The sequence below is a fragment of the Salvia miltiorrhiza genome, chromosome 3 (genome assembly GCF_028751815.1).
Source record: "Salvia miltiorrhiza cultivar Shanhuang (shh) chromosome 3, IMPLAD_Smil_shh, whole genome shotgun sequence".
Taxonomy (NCBI): domain Eukaryota; kingdom Viridiplantae; phylum Streptophyta; class Magnoliopsida; order Lamiales; family Lamiaceae; genus Salvia; species Salvia miltiorrhiza.
In genome coordinates, this window is record NC_080389.1 from 31,590,479 (window position 1) to 31,611,441 (window position 20,963).

Sequence of the window (20,963 nt, forward strand, 5' to 3'; positions counted from 1 at the left end):
CCAGCAAAAGTGTTATGGTACTTTCCACCAATACCGAGATTCCAACGAATGTTTGGCAACAAAGAGATGTCTAGCAATTTAAGATGGTGATGCGTCTTCGACTTTTGGGCCATTTGGCCCTGTTTTTCTCTTTATTTGTGTCAGTTCAGGTCTGTCCAGGGGGAAAACAAAGTTGTGGAGGAAGGAAGATCAGTGGAGCGGAAACGGAAGAAATGCGGTCAGTATGGGCCTTACCAAGCCCAGATTGCTACATCATGTTTACCAGCATAAAGCTTCGGCCAACAAGTACCTCTCCAATTCAACTTGGGGCATGGGAACCTGGAGCAACCACCTGGTATGAGCCACACCGATAAGAGCAGTCGATCTGATCGTTACCGGAAGAAGCAGGCAGCCAGAGCCATAAAAGGAAGGTCAATCTCGGAGATCTCATGGAACAAGCGGAAGGTTGAAGAAGAGACTAGAAGGACCGAAGGGATGGGAAAGGTTGACTAAGCTTGCAGCTGGACGCCATCTTCAATCAGGATCAATCAAAGATCGAGCTAATTAAGGAAAGAAGATCCCGGCGAAGATTTGGAACCGGCGCAGCTAGGGTTAGGCCTCTACCATTCGGCAGTATAAAAGGCTAATGTTGTGCAACGTGAAGAAGTTCTTGGCACCCCGAACATTTTACTTTTCATCAGTTATTGCTTTTATTCGCCGCGTGTGGCATCAAAAACACTTTACATTTCCGTACTTTAATTCCGTCGTGTTGTTACTTTTGAACAAGTTCGAAGGTTTGAAGCCTAGGTATTACTTTATCTATTTCAGTATTTCATTTCGTTCAATCATGTGTTTACTTCTTTTCGCATTTATGAATTTTATTATGCGTGAGTAGTCCTTTAGGTGAGGTTTGAGGGGAGGAAATAATTGTTGTTAACATGTAAACATTCGTGAGGCATTTGTTCTTTCGGTTGAGTCTCGTGGTTCCGGAAGGATCTGTTCGATATCATGGGCAGTAGAGGCCTAGCGGGAGACCCTCGTTCGGTAAAACGCTGTCCGTGTCAAGCAAAGGCCAGGGTGTACCAAGGAACAACAACCGGTATACCAAAGACCGAGTAGCTGAGCAACGTCAACAAAAGACGTTGTAGATCCGGAAGGTGGGGAAAGGATTGATGGGATACACTGTCCTCCCTCAGTCTTGGGCTTCTCTAGAGAATATCCATCAACTGTGACGAGGCATAAAGCCATGGTTATCAAACGAGGAAAGCAATCTCGGCGCCGTAGCATGTCTATGACTGGTCGGTCGACAAGGCCGGAAATAGTTGAGTCCAGGAGGCATGTGTCACCCTAGTGCGGAGTTGGGGACCTCGGGAGAGAAGGTTGGTGAGGGTCATACTTGGTGAGTAACGGGTATGACTACTATCTAAGGAGGAGTGAAGCACTGCCTTGTGACCGGGGATCGTGTGACCTTCGGACCAAGTGACCACAATGAGATCAACCATCCTATATGTGAAGTGTAATCCCGTGAAACGCCCCGATGTCTTTGGGCCACGCCTCGGAATTGCACGGATCATAGACGGATCATCAGTGTGCCTATGACCGAAACGAATGTTAACAACAGTTATGACCTAACCGAATAACCTCACCCCTTTGTTATCATTGATTTTGTTATTTCTTGTGCAGAGTATACAGATTGAGAATTGTGACACCTCAGTTTGTCGTTGGAGAACAAAGTGGTTCCTCACTCCCTGTGGGATTCGACCCTACGCTTACCGCTAAGACTAAGTCCTTGCCGTGAGAAGTAGGAGCGTGTATTGTCCGTACTGGGCTTACACAGGTATTTTGTCCACACCGCACGACGGGTGTGTGTCAAAATTGGCGCCGTTGCCGGGGAGTGACGCGCAGCAATTTTGTTCTCTCCTCATTCCATTTTCCGCTACTGGTGTATGCGTGGAACTCGTAGAGCTGTAAGAGCGTTGGTGTTTGACCCTGATATTGATCGCACCGAAAGACGATTACGCGCAGGAGCACGGATAGCGAGACGCGAAGCTATGGCAGAAGATGCACCACATGCAGAAGCCGTGCCGGAGCAGACCCTCAGACAGTTGGCGTACCCAACTAACCTCAACTTGAGGCCGAACGGAATCACCTTACCCGCAAATCCGTTCGCACCTCGTCGGTATGAAATGAAGCCCTCATTGCTTCAGATCTTACCGAAGTTCAATGGATACCAAGGAGATGACCCTCATACTCATCTCCAAGATTTTGAGATGACAATCATGCACCAATCAAACGATGAGCAGCAAGAGTATGTCAAGTTGATACTCTTCCCTTTTACCTTGGTGGACAACGCAAGAAGATGGCTGTATGATCTACCCGCGGGTAGTGTTACTACATGGGCACAACTGCAACAAGCTTTCTTAGAAGAATTCTTCCCAGCAGCACGAGTGGAGCGAATGCGGTGGGATATCCGAAGCATCAGGCAAGATGGGCTAGAATCCTTCTACGAATACTGGACGAGATTCAAGAGAATGTTAAGCAATTGCCCCCATCACCAAATCTCTCCAAAAGATCAGGTGGAGGGCTTTGTAAAGGGCATGCGGAGGAATGATCGCAGTCTGGTTCTAGCAGCTTGTAATGGATCATTGATGAGCAAAACCCCGATGGAGATTTTCCAGTTATTGGGCACCATGGCAGAAGAATCACGTGATGAAGGGCATGAAAGGAATCTTGAGAGACCAAGGAAAGCTGAAGAGAAAGGGGAGATGTCTAATTTGGAGAAAACAATGGAGAAGAGCATGAATGAACTCAAAGAACTTCTGTCGGGCTTGACTATACCGAAGAAGGTTCGCCAGTGTGGCCTTTGCGATGCCACTGGACACCAATCTGAAAATTGTCCAAATTTTGGTGAAGATATTGTTGATGTCAATGCTATCGGAGGACATGATGGGAACCCACGAAAGTACGATCCTTATGCAAATACTTACAATCCCGGATGGAGGGATCACCCCAACTTTCGGTGGAAGCAGGATGGTCAGCCCCAGCAACAGAACAATATGGGCGCACCAATGCAACGTCCTCAGTATAATCAGAACCAGCAACAACAACAGTACCAGTTAGGACCACATCAACACCATAACCAGAATCAGCAACAACCTCCTTACCAACCCCCACATCGGAGAGCACCCTGGGAAGAAGCAATTGAAAGCATGGCTAAGGAGAGCGAGAAGTTTCGCAATGAAATTCGAGCCGGCATGAACCAAACTAACCAGCAAATTAGTCATTTGACTAAGGCAGTGGCCAAACTAGAGGAGAACGCTGGTAAACTCCCAGCCATGGGAATCAACCCCAGAGAGCATGCCCAAGTGGTGTTAACCGAATTTCCTGAGGGGGAAGAAAAGGAGGAAGAATTGTTAGCAGAGGCTGAATTGCTTCGAGGAGGATGGAATAAGAACGGGAAAGGTCCAACTGATGAACAAGCTGGAGGTAGTAACCCAACCGAAGCACCTTACACAGGACGCCTGAAGCAGAAAGCCAGAGAGAAAGAGGCAAGTGAAATGATGAAGATGTTTCAAAAAGTTGAACTGAGCATACCTCTACTCGATGCCATCAGGCAGATTCCTAAATATGCCAAATTCTTGAAAGATCTCTGTTCAAGAAAAGTCAAAATGGAGGAAGAGGTCCGATACGTGATGGGAGAAAGTGTGTCGGCGGTGATCCAACGGAAGTTACCCACTAAGCGGAAGGATCCAGGGATGTTCACTATTCCATGCAACATAGGAGGAACCAACATGGATAAGGCGATGATGGATCTGGGAGCCTCCATTAATGTGATGCCATTGGCCGTATACAAGAGACTAAATATTGGCGAGATGAGGAACACCCGTGTGGTCATACAGTTAGCTGATAGGTCCAACGCTTACCCTGAAGGAGTAGTGGAGGACGTGCTGATCAAGGTCGGGGATTTGATTTTTCCAGCAGACTTCTACGTCCTAGATACCGGACCTGAAACTGGAGAGAATGCCATATTATTGGGAAGGCCATTCATGATGACCGCCGGAACCAAGATTGATATGAAAACAGGAATATTGACATGTGAGTTCGATGGGGTCCAAGTAGAATTCAACATCTATGAGACTATGAAAAGGAAACAAGCAATGGAGACGGTGGACATGGTCGACGTATTTGAACCCTTGGTGCAGGAACAAGGAATTACTTTCGGTTCCAGGGATACCACAGAGAAGGTGATTCAGTATGGTCTAACGGATCGGGATGCTGAGCATATGGAGGACGATGAAATGAAGGAAGCTATCATGGAACTCTACTCCCTCAGAGAAAGCACCTTAGAAGCCGAGGTGGAGGTGGATCAGAAGATCAAGGAATTAATCCAGGAAGTCTATCTAGCTGGAGGAGCAGAGATAAGCAAACCGGAGTTATTGTCTCAGTATGGGCAGTACGAGAAGCTGCTACCTTCAATCCAGAAAGCACCCGTTTTGGAGCTCAAACAATTACCTAAGCATTTACAATATGCTTATCTGGGACCAGAAGAGACGCTACCAGTTATCATCAGTTCTGATCTAACTGTTGTGCAGCAAGAGCGTTTGGTGAGAGTACTACGAGAAAATAGGGAAGCCATCGGTTGGACCTTAGCCGATATCAAAGGCATCAGCCCTACGGAGTGCATGCATCACATTTACCTTGAGGAGGGAGCCAAACCCGTTCGAGACTCTCAAAGAAAGATGAACCCGGTCATGAAAGAGGTAGTGCTGAAGGAAATCCTTAAGCTGTTGGAATTGGGAATCATTTATCCCATATCCGACAGCCAATGGGTGAGTCCAGTCCATGTCGTACCGAAGAAATCAGGGGTACAGGTTGTGGAGAATGATCAAGGCGAGCTTGTGCCCACCCGATTGCAAACTGGATGGAGAGTTTGCATTGACTATCGGAAGCTGAACGATGCTACCAGAAAGGACCACTTCCCATTACCCTTTATCGACCAGATGTTGGAGAGACTAGCCGGTAATGCCTATTACTGTTTCCTAGATGGGTATTCTGGATATATGCAAATTTTTGTGGCACATGAAGACCAGGAAAAAACCACTTTCACCTGCGTATTTGGGACATTTGCATACCGGAGAATGCCGTTCGGACTCTGCAACGCACCGGGAACCTTTCAGCGGTGTATGATGAGTATCTTCTCCGACTTATTGGAGAATTGCATTGAAGTATTCATGGATGACTTCACCGTATATGGCAGTTCTTTCGACACATGTTTGAAGCATCTAGAGCTTGTTTTGAAAAGATGTGTGGAGAAAAGCCTGGTCCTTAATTATGAGAAATGCCATTTTATGGTTAGGGAAGGGATAGTGCTTGGGCACGTGATTTCAGAAAGAGGGATTGAAGTGGACAAGGCGAAAGTCGATTCCATTGCCAAATTGCCTTACCCGACAACCGTAAAGCACATACGGGCATTCCTCGGCCATGCAGGCTTCTACCGGCGATTTATCAAGGACTTCGCCAAGATTGCCCAGCCCATGACCAGACTTCTCCAACAAGACGTGCCGTTTGAGTTTGATGATGATTGTAAGGAGGCCTTCACGATTCTGAGAAGCAAGCTGGTGTCGGCCCCCATTATTCAACCGCCAGTATGGGATTTACCGTTCGAGATCATGTGTGATGCCAGCAACCACGCAGTTGGAGCAGTACTGGGACAGAAGAAAGGCAAGGAGAGTTGCGTGATCTATTACGCATCCAAAACACTGAACCCAGCACAGTGCAGCTATACAACTACCGAGAAAGAACTCCTGGCGGTGGTATTTGCCATAGAGAAGTTTCGCTCCTACCTTTTGGGAACGAAGGCGGTGGTCTACATGGATCATGCCGCGTTGAAGTACTTAATGGCCAAGAAGGAATCCAAACCTCGACTCATCAGGTGGATTTTGCTACTACAAGAGTTCAATATAGAGATAAGGGACAAGAAAGGAGCTGCAAACCTCGTGGCAGACCATTTGAGCAGGTTGCAACTGGAGGAGGATGACGGTATGCCCATTACCGATACATTTCCAGACGAAAAACTTTATTCCATGAGCACCCTGGAGGATGAAGAAGAACTATACGCTCTAACCAAGCAGGAGCCCTGGTATGCGGATATAGCTAACTATCTGGTTACTAAGGAGTTACCCTCAGGATTGACAAGATTCGAACAACGGAAGTTACTCGCGCAAGCGCGATACTACCATTGGGAAGATCCATATCTCTGGAAGACTGGAGCAGATCAAGTCATACGGAGATGCATACCTGAGGATGAGCATACCCAAATTTTGGACATGTGTCATGGGACAGCAAATAGCGGACATTTTGGAGGAAAGCGCACAGCCCACAGAATTTTGGAGAGTGGATTCTACTGGCCCACAATATTTGCGGATGCAAGGAAATGGGTACAGAGCTGCCCGAAGTGCCAGATGACTGGAGGAATCACCGCAAGGGATGAAATGCCGCAAGTTCCAATCATGCCGGTCGAAGTTTTCGACGTATGGGGGATTGACTTTATGGGTCCCTTCCCAAAGTCAAAGAACTACGAATACATTCTGGTGGCAGTGGACTACGTATCAAAGTGGGTTGAAGCCAAGGCAACCGCAAGCAATGATGCCCATACCGTGGCAGGTTTCCTGAAAGAGCAAGTGTTCGGGAGATACGGTGTACCAAAAATTCTAATCAGTGACCAAGGATCGCATTTCTGTAATGCCATTATCAGATCACTAACCAAGAAGATGGGGGTGACACACAAGGTCACCACTGCATATCACCCCCAAGCAAATGGGCAGGCCGAGATTTCAAACAGGGAGATAAAGAGTATCCTAGAAAAGGTGGTGCACCCCAACCGTAAAGACTGGAGTGACCATCTAGGGGATGCGTTATGGGCATACAGAACTGCTTTCAAGACACCCATCGGAATGTCCCCGTTTCGCCTACTTTATGGCAAAAGATGTCACTTACCCGTGGAAATTGAACACAAGGCGTACTGGGCAATTAAGCAAATCAACCTCAGTATGACCCTAGCTGGAGAAACAAGGAAACTGCAACTGAGCGAGTTGGAGGAACTGCGGTTGGAGGCTTACGACAACGCGGTGCTCTATAAGGAGCGAACCAAGAGGATCCATGATGCCAAGATCAGGAAGAAGGAATTTTTAGTGGGACAAAAGGTCCTACTCTTCAACTCACGCTTCAAGATGATGGCTGGAAAACTCCGCTCAAAATGGTCAGGACCATTCGTGATCAAAGAAATCTTTTCAAACGGAAGCATTGAAGTATATGATCAAAATGGAGTTGATACGTTCGTGGTGAATGGGCACCGCCTTAAGCCTTATCACGAGCTTGCTGAAATAGAAAAGGAGAAGGAGGAATGCTACCTCCTCGACCCTGAGTACGAGTGAAGAGTGAAGGGAGGTCGAGCTCAAGACGGGAAACAAGAGCGCTTGCTGGGAGGCAACCCAGCGTGGTTACTTCGGTATGGTCTATACCGACTTTTTCTTTTCTTTTCTTTTAAGTTGTTTTGTTTCGTGTTTGGATGCACTAACTTGCAGATAAGTCGGGCCGAGATAATTGGAAAAAGGCCCAGAGGTTGATCCGAGCCCACTTTGCGTTGCAAAGTGTGTAGGTGGAGAGCTAGGGATTGGAACGGTCTGGGAGAGGGCTTACGCAGGGAAATGACGCAAGCGTGTCAGGGGCAGGCGGCGATGGGACTGCAACCCTTCGGTTTCCGCAGAAAATTTGAATTTCAAATTTCGGTCATGATTTTTATTTCCTTAAAATTCCTTTTTTCTGCCATAACCGCCACACTTACCATATTCAAAGCCTTAACCCACGATTTTCTTCCCCACAAACCCTAACCTCCGGAAACTGCTACACCACGATCACCACTCACCTCAAACCCTAAATTTCCATAACTGCCGATCACCTTTCTTAAAAGCAAACCCTACCCCCAAAATTCCCACAGAATCCGAACTCCTACACAAATTCTAGTTTTTAGAACTCTGCAACTCGCAATGGCAAAAACCAAAGGAGAGGGCTCCGGCAGTACCCAACCGCCGAAGAAGAAAGGCACCAAGCCTCCACCTCCAAAGCGCACCACAAGGCGAAGCGCTTCGGAGGAGACTTCTACCAAAGTTACTGAAGATCCTTCGCTGAAAATCCAGCCCGAAGACAAAGGGCGTGCCGAAGTTCTCCAACAAGAGGAGCGAGAAGCAGCAAAAGCAGCCGCCGAGTCTATGCAACCGGAAGAAGGGGAGCCCGAGCTCACCCCGCCCGTGAAGAAAACAAGGAAGGCTCAGGCAAGCAAAGCAACTCCGGCGCGATCCATTGTCGCACCACCACCTGTTCAAGTTCAACCGCAACCACAAATTCCGGAAGCCTCCATGCAGGAAGGAAAGACAGCTTCTGAAGATACGGAAGGGAAAGAACAAGAAGAAGCGGAAGAGAAGAGCGGAGAAGAAAAGGAGGAGGAGAAGGAGGCTGAGGAAGCAGAGGAGGTTGAGGCAATTCAAGAGAAGGAAGTGGAAATCCCAACACCCCAGAGCAAGAGACCCGGAGTGAAGAGAAAGCTAGATGTTGCAAAACCTCCACTACCAGTCAAGGCCCAACCAAAGAAGACCAGCAGTAAAACCCGGACTGCACAAAGCAAGAAGCTACGGAAACCCACTGCAGCCGAAAAAGGAAAGGCCAAGGAGATAGAGGAGCCAATGGAAGTAGATCCAGAGAGAACCGAGACGGTTGAGAGCTCCAACTCAGAGGATGTGATCGCCCCTGCTAAGCCGGTGACGAGCACGCTCACATCAAAACCCAAGGGCATCAAGCGCAAGGGAGTGGTGCGACCCAGCACTACGGAAACGGTTATACCGAGAGACAGTGAGAGGTATGCAGTCTTGAAAAACCGGGAGATCACCCCTTGGTATTATCTGGTGACTGAAGTATTGGAAGGTTTCGGGATAGAAGGGCGTGTACAGGGATATTTTCAGAATGTTGGTTGGGGGAAGATTTTGGAGTGGAATGTGTTGGCATTCAAGAATCTGTCGGAGGAGTTCATGAGCACGGTGGAATTCAAGCCAAAGGGAAACTACTCGATTGAAACACCAGGTACCCTCCGCTTCCAGTTGCGGGGGAAGACGTTCCCTCTGTCCATCAACGACTTGAACATCCACCTGGGGGTGATTGAAGCCACAGAGGTGTACGATGATGAGTACAAGCAAGCCGAGACCATGGCTCCACCGGAGTGGCGCAGTCAGATTGACCAGTACTGGTCCCAACTCTCAACAGGGACCAAGTATGTGAAGAATATTAGCAAATCCAACGAACTCCGCGACCCAGCCTTGCAGATTTGCCATCGTTGGTTGGCCTATAACATCTATGGCCGGATTGAGGGATCCAACGTCGTCACGCAGCAAGAGCTCTTTGTGCTTTGGTGCATGGTGGAGAGAAAGAGGGTGAACTTTGGGTTCACCGCTGCACTACAATTTCAGTATGGGGTAACCCATACCAACAAGTATCTCTCCCTATGCCCACTGGTGACCCTCTTGGCGAGGAAGCTTGCTGGTTTCAACAAGAAAGCCGCGGATGAGGCAGCTGTGGCAGAAACCCGATTCTTTGATATCGGGAGGCTCGTGCGGTGGCGGATTGTTGAGATGGATGAAGGAGGAGACTACCGTTTGGTCCAACCAGAAGGCAGCTCAGTTCGACCTGAACCGAAGGTTGCAAGGGAACAAGGAACCTCTCGCCCAGTCAATAGCGAGATTATCAAACTGACGGACGAACTGAAAGAAGTCAAGGACGAGCTGGTGATGCTGGGAGGAGAAGTGGCCACACTGAGGGACACTGTGGAGGAAGGATTCAAAGCGATGGAAGCTTGCTTTAAGGAGATCAAAGAGATGATGGCTGCGGAGGTGAGATCCTCCGACCAAAATGACTAAGTACTTTCCCCTGAACTCGTAGATTAGGATTTTATTTTATCTTTTGCTTTTTCTTGTTTTTAGCGTCTGTTTTATCTGTTCTTGGGTCGAGTCTACTTGCATTGGTTGATGGTGAAAGATTGTGCATGCTGATTTCTGTCTTGGTATGATTGGTGGATTGAGTATGAAATGCATGATGGTAGTTGTGAGGATACTGAAAATACCCCACCGGTGAGATCAAGGCCAAATTGAAAAGAATGCATGTCTATGAGAGAATTTGCTGTGACTAGGAAATCTTGACTTTGTTTGAGGACTCATTTTTGCTAGTACATGACTTGTATGATTTGGGCATGATTCTTTGACTTAGGGCCCCAGATTCTTCTTTGTTGTTTGATGAGAAAATAACCCCTTGAATGCCATTTTGAGCCGAATTAATTCTCTCTTGAGCTTTGTTGATGCTATATCTAGGAGAAAGAATTGTTGAAGTGCATGAAATGGTAAATAAGGAACAGGAGAAAAGAAAGAAAATCTGGGCACAAAAAAAAAATTATTATACCTATTTGGTGAATGAAAACGTTTGCCCACGAAAGAATCAAAGAAAAGATGGACCCCATTGAAAACAGGGGAATAGAGGGTTGGTTATAGCTGTACTGAATGAGTATACTGAGTAAGGGTGATACTGAAATTAGCCACTGAACCATATTTACCTCACCTTAGCCCCGTATGCCCCATTACAACCCAACAAAGACCCTTTGATGAGTCATACTAGTGTGCTTAACTTGTAGTCTTTAATCAAACTCTTAGAGGAACTAGCACAGCAAATTATGAGTGTAAACACTTAACCCGGTGCTTGAGCGAGAAGAGAGACTACCATCACACTTTATGCATGATCATTACTCTGGTTTTGTGGTTTGACTGAACTGAATGATGCATGTTGGTATGATCTGATCCTGAAATCTATGCAAGTTTTGTGTCTCTTAGTTTTATTTCTTTTCTTTCAACCTTTTCGTCCGTGTCTTCTGTGAATCCACCTACATACTTGAGGACAAGTATGCTTTAAGTGTGTAGGTGTGATGCGTCTTCGACTTTTGGGCCATTTGGCCCTGTTTTTCTCTTTATTTGTGTCAGTTCAGGTCTGTCCAGGGGGAAAACAAAGTTGTGGAGGAAGGAAGATCAGTGGAGCGGAAACGGAAGAAATGCGGTCAGTATGGGCCTTACCAAGCCCAGATTGCTACATCATGTTTACCAGCATAAAGCTTCGGCCAACAAGTACCTCTCCAATTCAACTTGGGGCATGGGAACCTGGAGCAACCACCTGGTATGAGCCACACCGATAAGAGCAGTCGATCTGATCGTTACCGGAAGAAGCAGGCAGCCAGAGCCATAAAAGGAAGGTCAATCTCGGAGATCTCATGGAACAAGCGGAAGGTTGAAGAAGAGACTAGAAGGACCGAAGGGATGGGAAAGGTTGACTAAGCTTGCAGCTGGACGCCATCTTCAATCAGGATCAATCAAAGATCGAGCTAATTAAGGAAAGAAGATCCCGGCGAAGATTTGGAACCGGCGCAGCTAGGGTTAGGCCTCTACCATTCGGCAGTATAAAAGGCTAATGTTGTGCAACGTGAAGAAGTTCTTGGCACCCCGAACATTTTACTTTTCATCAGTTATTGCTTTTATTCGCCGCGTGTGGCATCAAAAACACTTTACATTTCCGTACTTTAATTCCGTCGTGTTGTTACTTTTGAACAAGTTCGAAGGTTTGAAGCCTAGGTATTACTTTATCTATTTCAGTATTTCATTTCGTTCAATCATGTGTTTACTTCTTTTCGCATTTATGAATTTTATTATGCGTGAGTAGTCCTTTAGGTGAGGTTTGAGGGGAGGAAATAATTGTTGTTAACATGTAAACATTCGTGAGGCATTTGTTCTTTCGGTTGAGTCTCGTGGTTCCGGAAGGATCTGTTCGATATCATGGGCAGTAGAGGCCTAGCGGGAGACCCTCGTTCGGTAAAACGCTGTCCGTGTCAAGCAAAGGCCAGGGTGTACCAAGGAACAACAACCGGTATACCAAAGACCGAGTAGCTGAGCAACGTCAACAAAAGACGTTGTAGATCCGGAAGGTGGGGAAAGGATTGATGGGATACACTGTCCTCCCTCAGTCTTGGGCTTCTCTAGAGAATATCCATCAACTGTGACGAGGCATAAAGCCATGGTTATCAAACGAGGAAAGCAATCTCGGCGCCGTAGCATGTCTATGACTGGTCGGTCGACAAGGCCGGAAATAGTTGAGTCCAGGAGGCATGTGTCACCCTAGTGCGGAGTTGGGGACCTCGGGAGAGAAGGTTGGTGAGGGTCATACTTGGTGAGTAACGGGTATGACTACTATCTAAGGAGGAGTGAAGCACTGCCTTGTGACCGGGGATCGTGTGACCTTCGGACCAAGTGACCACAATGAGATCAACCATCCTATATGTGAAGTGTAATCCCGTGAAACGCCCCGATGTCTTTGGGCCACGCCTCGGAATTGCACGGATCATAGACGGATCATCAGTGTGCCTATGACCGAAACGAATGTTAACAACAGTTATGACCTAACCGAATAACCTCACCCCTTTGTTATCATTGATTTTGTTATTTCTTGTGCAGAGTATACAGATTGAGAATTGTGACACCTCAGTTTGTCGTTGGAGAACAAAGTGGTTCCTCACTCCCTGTGGGATTCGACCCTACGCTTACCGCTAAGACTAAGTCCTTGCCGTGAGAAGTAGGAGCGTGTATTGTCCGTACTGGGCTTACACAGGTATTTTGTCCACACCGCACGACGGGTGTGTGTCAGATGGCATGCAGATAAACGAGTTCGTGATGGCCATCTACGTCATCCTGCAGATTCACCAGCTTGGAAACTTGTGGATGAACAATGGCCAAATTTTGGCAACGAACCAAGAAATCTTAGATTGGCACTTTCGGCAGATGGTATTAATCCTCATAGTGTCATGTCATCTAAGTATAGTTGTTGGCCAATTATTCTTATAACATACAACCTTCCTCCATGGTTATGTATGAAAAGAAAACATATGATGCTCACTTTGTTGGTTTCTGGTCCACACCAACCAGGAAATGATATTGATGTTTATCTGGCGCCATTGATTGATGATTTGAAACAATTGTGGGAAGTAGGTGCTGAGATATATGATGCATATCACAAAGAAAATTTCATGCTCCGAGCTGTCTTACTTTGGACAATCAATGATTTTCCTGCATATGGCAATTTATCAGGGAGCAAAGTTAAAGGGTATTTTGCATGTCCTGTTTGTGCTGACCAAACTTATGCCAAAAATTTAAAGCACAGCAGAAAAATGTCATATACAGGACATCGGAGATTCTTACCAGACCATCATCCTTATCGAAGACAGAAGAAAGCATTTAATGGGAAGAATGAGTTAGGACCTACTCCCAATATATTGAGTGGCTCTGAAGTCTTTGAAAGGGTGGAGAATATCAATTGCGTGTGGGGTAAAAAGAGTAAGAAATCTCAATCAAAAGGAGCTGACGATAAGAGTGCTTGGAAGAAGAAATCTATATTCTTTGAGTTGGAGTATTGGAAGCATTTGCACATTCGACATTGTCTTGATGTGATGCATATTGAGAAGAATGTATGTGAAAGTTTGTTTGGGACATTACTTAACATTCCAGGAAAAACAAAGGATGGAGTGAAAGCAAGATTAGATCTTGCAGATATGGGATTGAGAAATGAGTTGGCACCAATGATAGGGGAAAAAAGAACATATTTGCCACCTGCTTGTTATACTCTAAGCAAGGCAGAGAAACGACAAGTCTGTGCATTTTTTGGAGGAGTGAAAGTGCCAACAGGTTATTCATCAAATGTAGCAAGTCTTTTGTCCGCTGATGACTCGAAGCTTGTTGGTCTTAAGTCACATGATTGTCATACTTTAATGCAACAATTGCTTCCGGTAGCCATACGCGGTGTGTTGACAAAGCAAGTGCGGTATGACATTACTAGATTGTGTTTCTTTTTCAATGTCTTATGTAACAAAGTTGTTGACGTTTCAAAGTTGGAAGACATTCAAGGAGATATCACAACCACATTGTGCCTGCTTGAAAAACACTTTCCTCCTTCATTCTTTGACATAATGGTCCATTTAACTATCCATCTTGTTCGTGAGGTAAAACTATGTGGACCAGTGTGGTATAGGTGGATGTATCCATTTGAGAGGTTCATGCGTGTGTTGAAAGGTTATGTGAGAAATCGCAACTGTCCTGAAGGATGTATCGCTGAATGCTACATTGCTGAAGAAGCTTTGGAGTTCTGCTCTGACTACTTACACAATGTTCACACAGCAGGATTGCCTTCTACTCATCGCCAAGTTAAGCTAACAAAACCTCTATCAGCTCCTCATATGAAATCAATTGACCAGAATGAATGGGAGCAAGCACATCTATACATGCTCACAAATGATGACATCGTCACTCCTTTGATTGAGTAAGTTATGCTTAAGGATTAAAAATGTTGAAATTCATATAAATAGTTAAGTAAACTAACATATACATTTATAAATAGGGAACATCTTGCAGACGTGAAAATAATGAATCCTAGAAAGGTGAAGAATGGAAAATGGTTGCAAGATGAGCACAATCGAACATTTATTTCGTGGTTGCGGAAGCGAGTGAGTATATCTCATTTATATATTATTGTATATTATGTAACTTTTTTAGATATTAACTGTTATATTTGAAATTAGGTTGCAAATGTCAATACTCACACCACACAACAAATACCAGAAAGGTTACAGTGGTTGGCACGAGGACCTAACAATAGAGTTTTGACGTATGATGCTTATATGATAAATGGTGTGACATTTCATACGAAGGCACGTGATAACATACGAGCTGTTCAAAACTCTGGAGTAAGTTTGGTAGCAAAAACAATGCAAGTGGCAAGTGCAAAGGATAGCAATCCTATTGTGTCAGACATGACTTTTTATGGAGTTATAGATGAAATATGGGAGATAGATTATAATATTTTTCGAGAAGTAATGTTCAAGTGTAGTTGGGTGGAGAATAATAATGGCATTAGAGTTGATGACTTCGGGTTTACATTGGTAAATCTCAATAGAATTGGATTCAAATCCGATTCTTTTATCTTGGGGAGTCAAGCAAGACAAGTGTTTTATGTGGAAGACACTCAAAATTCTGGATGGTCTGTAGCGCTCTCTGTTCCTTGTGTAGCATACACTGAAGAAATTGAGGATGATGATGTCAGTCATTTTGCTATTCACCATCAACATTTTAGCAATGGACTGCCACAGATAGATGTCACTAATGAAACTGATCTACCATATGTTCGTGTAGATTGTGATGGAATTTGGGTTGACAACGCAAAATCATAATTTGGTAATTATTATGTGTTAGCCAAATATTAATTATAATCTTCAGTTTATTGATATTATTTGTTATAAATTAATTTGTGAATGATATCTTATTTTGTATTTTGAAATAATGTTGCTTTAGGTATGGCATCGTTTGGAGATGGTGATTCTACATCTGGAGGATCAAAATGTTCGAACAGGGTGAAAGGGAGAGTGTATCTCGACACATTAGCCGTGGAAAGGGCTAAAGGGATTAAAAAAGATGTTTCTTTCAATGAAATGGACCAGCCCATTGGACAATGTTTTGTCGTTGGTCAAAACACCGAGAACTAAGGTATAACTTTTAACTTATATAATATTACTTTATAGTTGTTAATTATTCAACATTCCAGTCAAAAAAGGATGTGAAGGATACAATGAAGTTGAAGGCAACCGATGTACCAACGGCATTAAAGATGTTGCACAAATACGCAAGTGTTGCACTCAATGGTGGTCGCACTATTCAATTCACCTTGGATCCTAATGTCTTTGGTAATAATCGAGAAGTTTTTGTTGAATTTGATGAAATCCACAAAATGTGTGAATTGGAGCCTATCGCAGCATCGAGCATTTGTGTCTACATATGGTAAGTTTTTTATAATTCATTAGTTAAAAATATTTGATATTGTTCATAAGTTTCTAATTTGCTTGCAATAATTTAAAGGCACTTATACAAGGAGTGTGAGGCTTCAAACATTCTTGATAGAATTCGATTTGTTGATCCATATTTGGTATCATGCGATCCAAGTGTTGACCAAAACGAACAAGCGGGTAGGTTAGGCCAGAGGTTGATTGGTACCAAAAACAATCAACTTGTTATGATGCCATGCAATGTAGGGTACGTCAAAATGATTAAGTTTGTTTTAATTAAAATGATTATGATACTTGATGGTATAACTATTAAATTTTTTATTAGTTGGCATTGGATTCTTTTGGTGATTGATCCACATAAAGAAACTGTATATGCGTTGGATCCATTGTTAGATGGTACCCATGTTGAGGATTGGAAGAGCATGATGACGTTGTAAGATTTATCGTTTTTTTTAAAAAAACTTAATTAGTATTATATTTTAATGTGTATTCTAATGTGTAGAGCCATGAAAATGTTCAACATGAGCATAGGAACAAGAGGGAGGAAGACTCCTTTGTGGGAAACGATCAATGTATGTAATTCCTTACCTTAACATTATGTTTCACTTTGATCAAATAGTATGTTTACTACTTTATTATTTGTGACACAGGCTCCACAACAACCTGATGGAGCACAATGTGGATTCTATGTTATGCGATTCATGAGAGATGTCTTTGACAATCTTGTATCCGATCACTCTCTCCCATTAGCTACGTTGGTAATTATAATTTAGAATTTTAATCAAATTTTAGTTTAAGGTTTCATTTATGATGGATTACTTAATGATGACAATTTTGTATTTATAGTTCACAGGAGGATGTTATTCCAAAAAAGAGATTGATGAAATGAGGATAGAGTGGGCAGAGTTTCTAAGTTCGATTGATGATTGATGATGGTAAGTTTGATACAAAGTTAATTCTTTAATATTTTTTAGTTCTAAAGTTTATAAACTAATACATTCATATTTTGATCATGCAGATGGTGTAACTTTGACACTCAAGTAACCTCATTTTTGACTTACATGTATTATGATCAACAATATTTTTTTGGATTTGATGTAGGATGATTGTATGATGGATACTTTTTCAATGTAGGATGATAATTAACTTTGATTCTAATGAATGACCTTTTTATTATTTGTGTATATATTTTAAATTATTTATTATGAATTTTTAGATTTCATAAAATATTTATTTGAAAAATAGGAAATTTAAATATAATTGCAAAATTAAAATAAAAAATAAAAAAATTCAACGAATAGACAACATGCGCATGCGCGTTGTCTATCAACTAATAGACAACATGCGCATTGCATGTTGTCTATCAGCTAATAGACAACATGCGCATTGCTCGTTGTCTATCAGCTAATAGACAACAAGCGCATGCACGTCGTCTAATACGCGTCGTCTATTAGCTGATAGACGACGCGCATGCGCATGTTGTCTATTAGCTGATAGACAACGCGCAATGCGCATGTTGTCTATTAGCTGATAGACAACGCGCATGCGCATGTTGTCTATTAGCGCCCTCAAATAGACTACACCTTTATAGATGACATGCGATTTTCAAATAGATGACGCGATTCGCATGTTGTCTATTAGCATTTTTCTTGTAGTGCAAACACTATCCTTGAAAAAAAAATTTATCCTTTGTTATCCTCTTTGAGCCTATTTAGCTTTTATTCTTTAGCCGGATGATAGGGGGTGATGAAGTATATGGGGATCTTCGTGTGGTGAATATTCATAGTGGGTTGTGAAAAAGAAGGGATGATATTGAGCTACTATTTACTCTTATAAGCTCTAGAAAGTTGTGAAAAGAAAAGAAAAAAAATTGTTCAAGAAAAAGAAAAAGAAAAGAAAAAAAAAAGAGAAAAAGAAAAGAAAAGTGTGAAGTCGAGTGTATATTGAGAGTGTTGTTAGATAATCGACTTCGTGTGTTGAAAATAAATGGAGAGCATAAAAGAGTGTTTAGTTCTGTTTTGTGATGATTAAATCCCTTGAGTTGTGTTGATTATGGTGATATAGTTGGGTGGAAGATGGAATTTATTCCATGCTTGATTAGTGAAGCTATAAGGTTGGTGTTCTTGATCTATTTGAGTCACTTAGCCTATATTTCCCTACCTTAACCAATGTCCCTACATTATAACCCGAATAAAAAGACCTTTTTGATCTTAGTCCTGGCACACTATTAGCGATGAAGATTGTAGACGATTGGCAAGCCTATGGTAAGAGATCTGCATTGTATTGAATTTCGATGAGAGTATACACGTCTTATTCCATCAAATTGAGAGTTGAGTGATACACATACCTGGTGAGATTCAATTGTTTGGAATGTCAAGGTTGATTTTGCTATAGGTTGTGTTTATTGGTAAATTTTGTGCTTAATTGTTGAGGATTTGAGAATTCTATCATTCTTTATCTTTCGGAGGCATTGATGATCTAGATTTCTTACCCATTCGTGTTATTGATTTTATTCTTCCCATTATTCGAGGACGAACAATGGCTTAAGTTTGGGGGAGTTGATAACACTCATATTTCCATGGTTTTTAATATTCATATGATGTTAATTTTATAGGAAATTGAGTGTTGGATGATTGTTTTGTGCTTAATTTGCTTTATCTTGTGAAACATGATTCTTACTCGAACTTTGAAGGAATTTTCAGATTTATTGAGTTCGAATTTGGAACAATGTTCTGAAATAGAAGTTGTAGATCGTCTCGATTCGAGTTCGTGAGCGCAAACGGATCATAAATCGGAGTTCGGACGAGAAAGTTATGGCCGAAACAAAAACGTCGCGCGCAGCAGTCAAAATTCGGCGACCGCCGAAAATTGGCATTTTAAAGAAGAACTTCGGCGACCTAAACGGCGACCGCCGAACAGGTCGCCGAATTCCCTGATTGAATTTTGGCTTGGAGTTGGAAAAACGGCGGTCGCCGTTTTTGAGCAGTTTTTGCCTTAAATTCGGCGACCAGTTCGGCGATCGCCGAACGGGTCGCCGTTTTTAGGCGTGTTTCCGTTTCCTTCCGCGTTTTTACGATTTTTCAAGTTCTTTTCGGTTTAGAACTTGATTTTTCACCCTGACACTATAAATAGGTCTTCTTTTGACCTATCTAGGGTTCCCAGCTTTAGTTTTTCAGTTTCCAACTTTCATATTTCAGTTTTATAGCTTTAGAACTTTTTAGCTTTCCAGTTTTCAAGGCTTGGATCAAGATTGAAGATTCAAGCCGCTACAATCGTTTTAATTCGGTTTTTATATAATTTGTTTTTACAATTGCATTCTTTTTAATTATTTTTATGTTTGATTTTATTATGTCTGGCTAGTCTTTTAATCTGAACCTAGGGTTTGTATATATATCTGATTGATTATGTGTTTTTGATTTATTGATATCAATTTGCCCTCCAACTTATGATTCATGATTCCTGGTGCTTAATCTCTTGTGAATTATCTGATCAATAATTTACATGTCTAGCTGTTCAGTTTGAGTCTTAAATGCGATAATTGTTCAGCCGATTCAGGAATGCATGATATAGTGTTAACCTTGAGTCTTGAATGCGATAGGTGAAGCTATAGGAAGCTATTCTTTATGTGCTATTGGGAGTTAATTTATTCCTTGGAGTCTTGAATGTGAAAAGGGATTAATTAATCTACGTTCATAGGTGGTCGTTAGAGACGCTTGTGGATAATATAGTGATCTTTCATCAGGGTTGGATTAAAATTGGTAATTGAATCAATAGGTTGAATGCATGTAGTTGATTGGTGAAAATACATCCCTAGGGTCAGAGTTTTCCATATTTGAATTTATCTACGTATTTTTATTAGTTTCTATTTGCGTTTTAATTTACGTCAACCAATCTCTACCTTTCGTTGCCTGAATATTACTATAGTTTAATTAGGATTACTTAGAGTAATTCGTTATAATAGTCCCTGTGGATACGATACTCTGCTTGCTGTTTTCGTACTACAATTACATTGTTTAGTTGCAGTTATTGTTGCTATAAAAATAGTGATCACGTACACAAAGAATAGCTCCCTATAGCTTCACCTATCGCATTCAAGACTCAAGGCTAACACTATATCATGCATTCCTGAATCGGCTGAACAATTATCGCATTCAAGACTCAAACTGAACAACTAGACATGTAAATTATTGGCCAAATAATTCACAAGAAATTAAGCACCAGGAATCATGAATCATAAACTGGAAGGCACAAAGGTATTAACAAATAAATCACATAAATTCAATCAATTATTTACAAACCCTAGAATCAGCTAAAGGAAATTAGCCAGACATAGCAAAATCAAACATAAACATAATTAAATTGAACGCAATTGTAAAAATAAATTGTATAAAAATCGAATTAAAACGATTGTAGCGACTTGAATCTTCAATCTTGATCCAAGCCTTGAAAACTGGAAAGCTAAAAAGTTCTAAAGCTATAAAACTGAAATATGAATGTTGGGAACTGAAAAACTAAAGCTGGGAACCAAAAATAGGTCAAAAGAAGACCTATTTATAGTGTCAGGGTAAAATACAGTGTTTGAAACCCAGAAGAACTCTAAAAATCGGAAAATCTCGCAAAACCGCCCATATCGGCGACCAAACTCGGCGATCGCCGAATTGGTCGCCGAATTTGTGCTGAAAAATGGCTAAATTCGGCGCTCGCCGAATTTAGAACTCGCGGTGCAAATCTGAAACAGGAATTTCGGCGACCAACGCGGCGGTCGCCGTTTAGGTCGCCGAATTTTGACTGCTGCGCGCGACGTTTTGGTTTCGGCCATAACTTTCTCATCCGAATTCCGATTTATGATCCGTTTGCGCTCACGAACTCGTATCGAGATGATCTAAAACTTCTATTTAAGGACATTGTTCCAAATTCGAACTCAATAAATCTGCAAATTCCTTCAAAGTTCGAGTAAGAATCATGTTTCACAAGATAAAGAAAATTAAGCACAAAACAATCATCCAACACTCAATTTCCTATAAAA

At 42.6% G+C, this 20,963-nt stretch overlaps 2 protein-coding genes across 2 annotated transcripts; both read left to right on the top strand.

Annotated features, from left to right (window-relative positions):
• Positions 1-12,994: 12,994 nt before the first annotated feature.
• Positions 12,995-15,328, top strand: LOC131018655 (uncharacterized). The gene is made up of 3 exons (XM_057947371.1): positions 12,995-14,421; positions 14,500-14,605; positions 14,681-15,328. Exons 1-3 carry the CDS (start codon positions 12,995-12,997, stop codon positions 15,326-15,328), a joined length of 2,181 nt encoding a protein of 726 aa, XP_057803354.1.
• A 283-nt stretch (positions 15,329-15,611) lies between these two features.
• Positions 15,612-17,104, top strand: LOC131014083 (uncharacterized). Its single transcript, XM_057942008.1, has 8 exons — positions 15,612-15,641; positions 15,700-15,932; positions 16,011-16,184; positions 16,263-16,370; positions 16,440-16,509; positions 16,588-16,695; positions 16,784-16,872; positions 16,956-17,104. Exons 2-7 carry the CDS (start codon positions 15,724-15,726, stop codon positions 16,865-16,867), a joined length of 753 nt encoding a protein of 250 aa, XP_057797991.1. The 5' UTR covers positions 15,612-15,641; positions 15,700-15,723; the 3' UTR covers positions 16,868-16,872; positions 16,956-17,104.
• The last annotated feature ends 3,859 nt before the right edge of the window (positions 17,105-20,963 follow it).

Excerpts from the sequence above, each read along its gene's own strand:
- LOC131014083 (XM_057942008.1), top strand. The coding sequence starts at position 15,724 with ATGAAGTTGAAGGCAACCGATGTACCAACGGCATTAAAGATGTTGCAC. Across the intron at positions 15,933-16,010 it reads AGCATTTGTGTCTACATATG|GCACTTATACAAGGAGTGTG; the intron begins GTAAGTTTTTTA and ends AATAATTTAAAG. Across the intron at positions 16,510-16,587 it reads CTTTGTGGGAAACGATCAAT|GCTCCACAACAACCTGATGG; the intron begins GTATGTAATTCC and ends TTTGTGACACAG.
- LOC131018655 (XM_057947371.1), top strand. The coding sequence starts at position 12,995 with ATGATGCTCACTTTGTTGGTTTCTGGTCCACACCAACCAGGAAATGAT. Across the intron at positions 14,422-14,499 it reads ATCGTCACTCCTTTGATTGA|GGAACATCTTGCAGACGTGA; the intron begins GTAAGTTATGCT and ends ATTTATAAATAG. Across the intron at positions 14,606-14,680 it reads TTTCGTGGTTGCGGAAGCGA|GTTGCAAATGTCAATACTCA; the intron begins GTGAGTATATCT and ends ATTTGAAATTAG.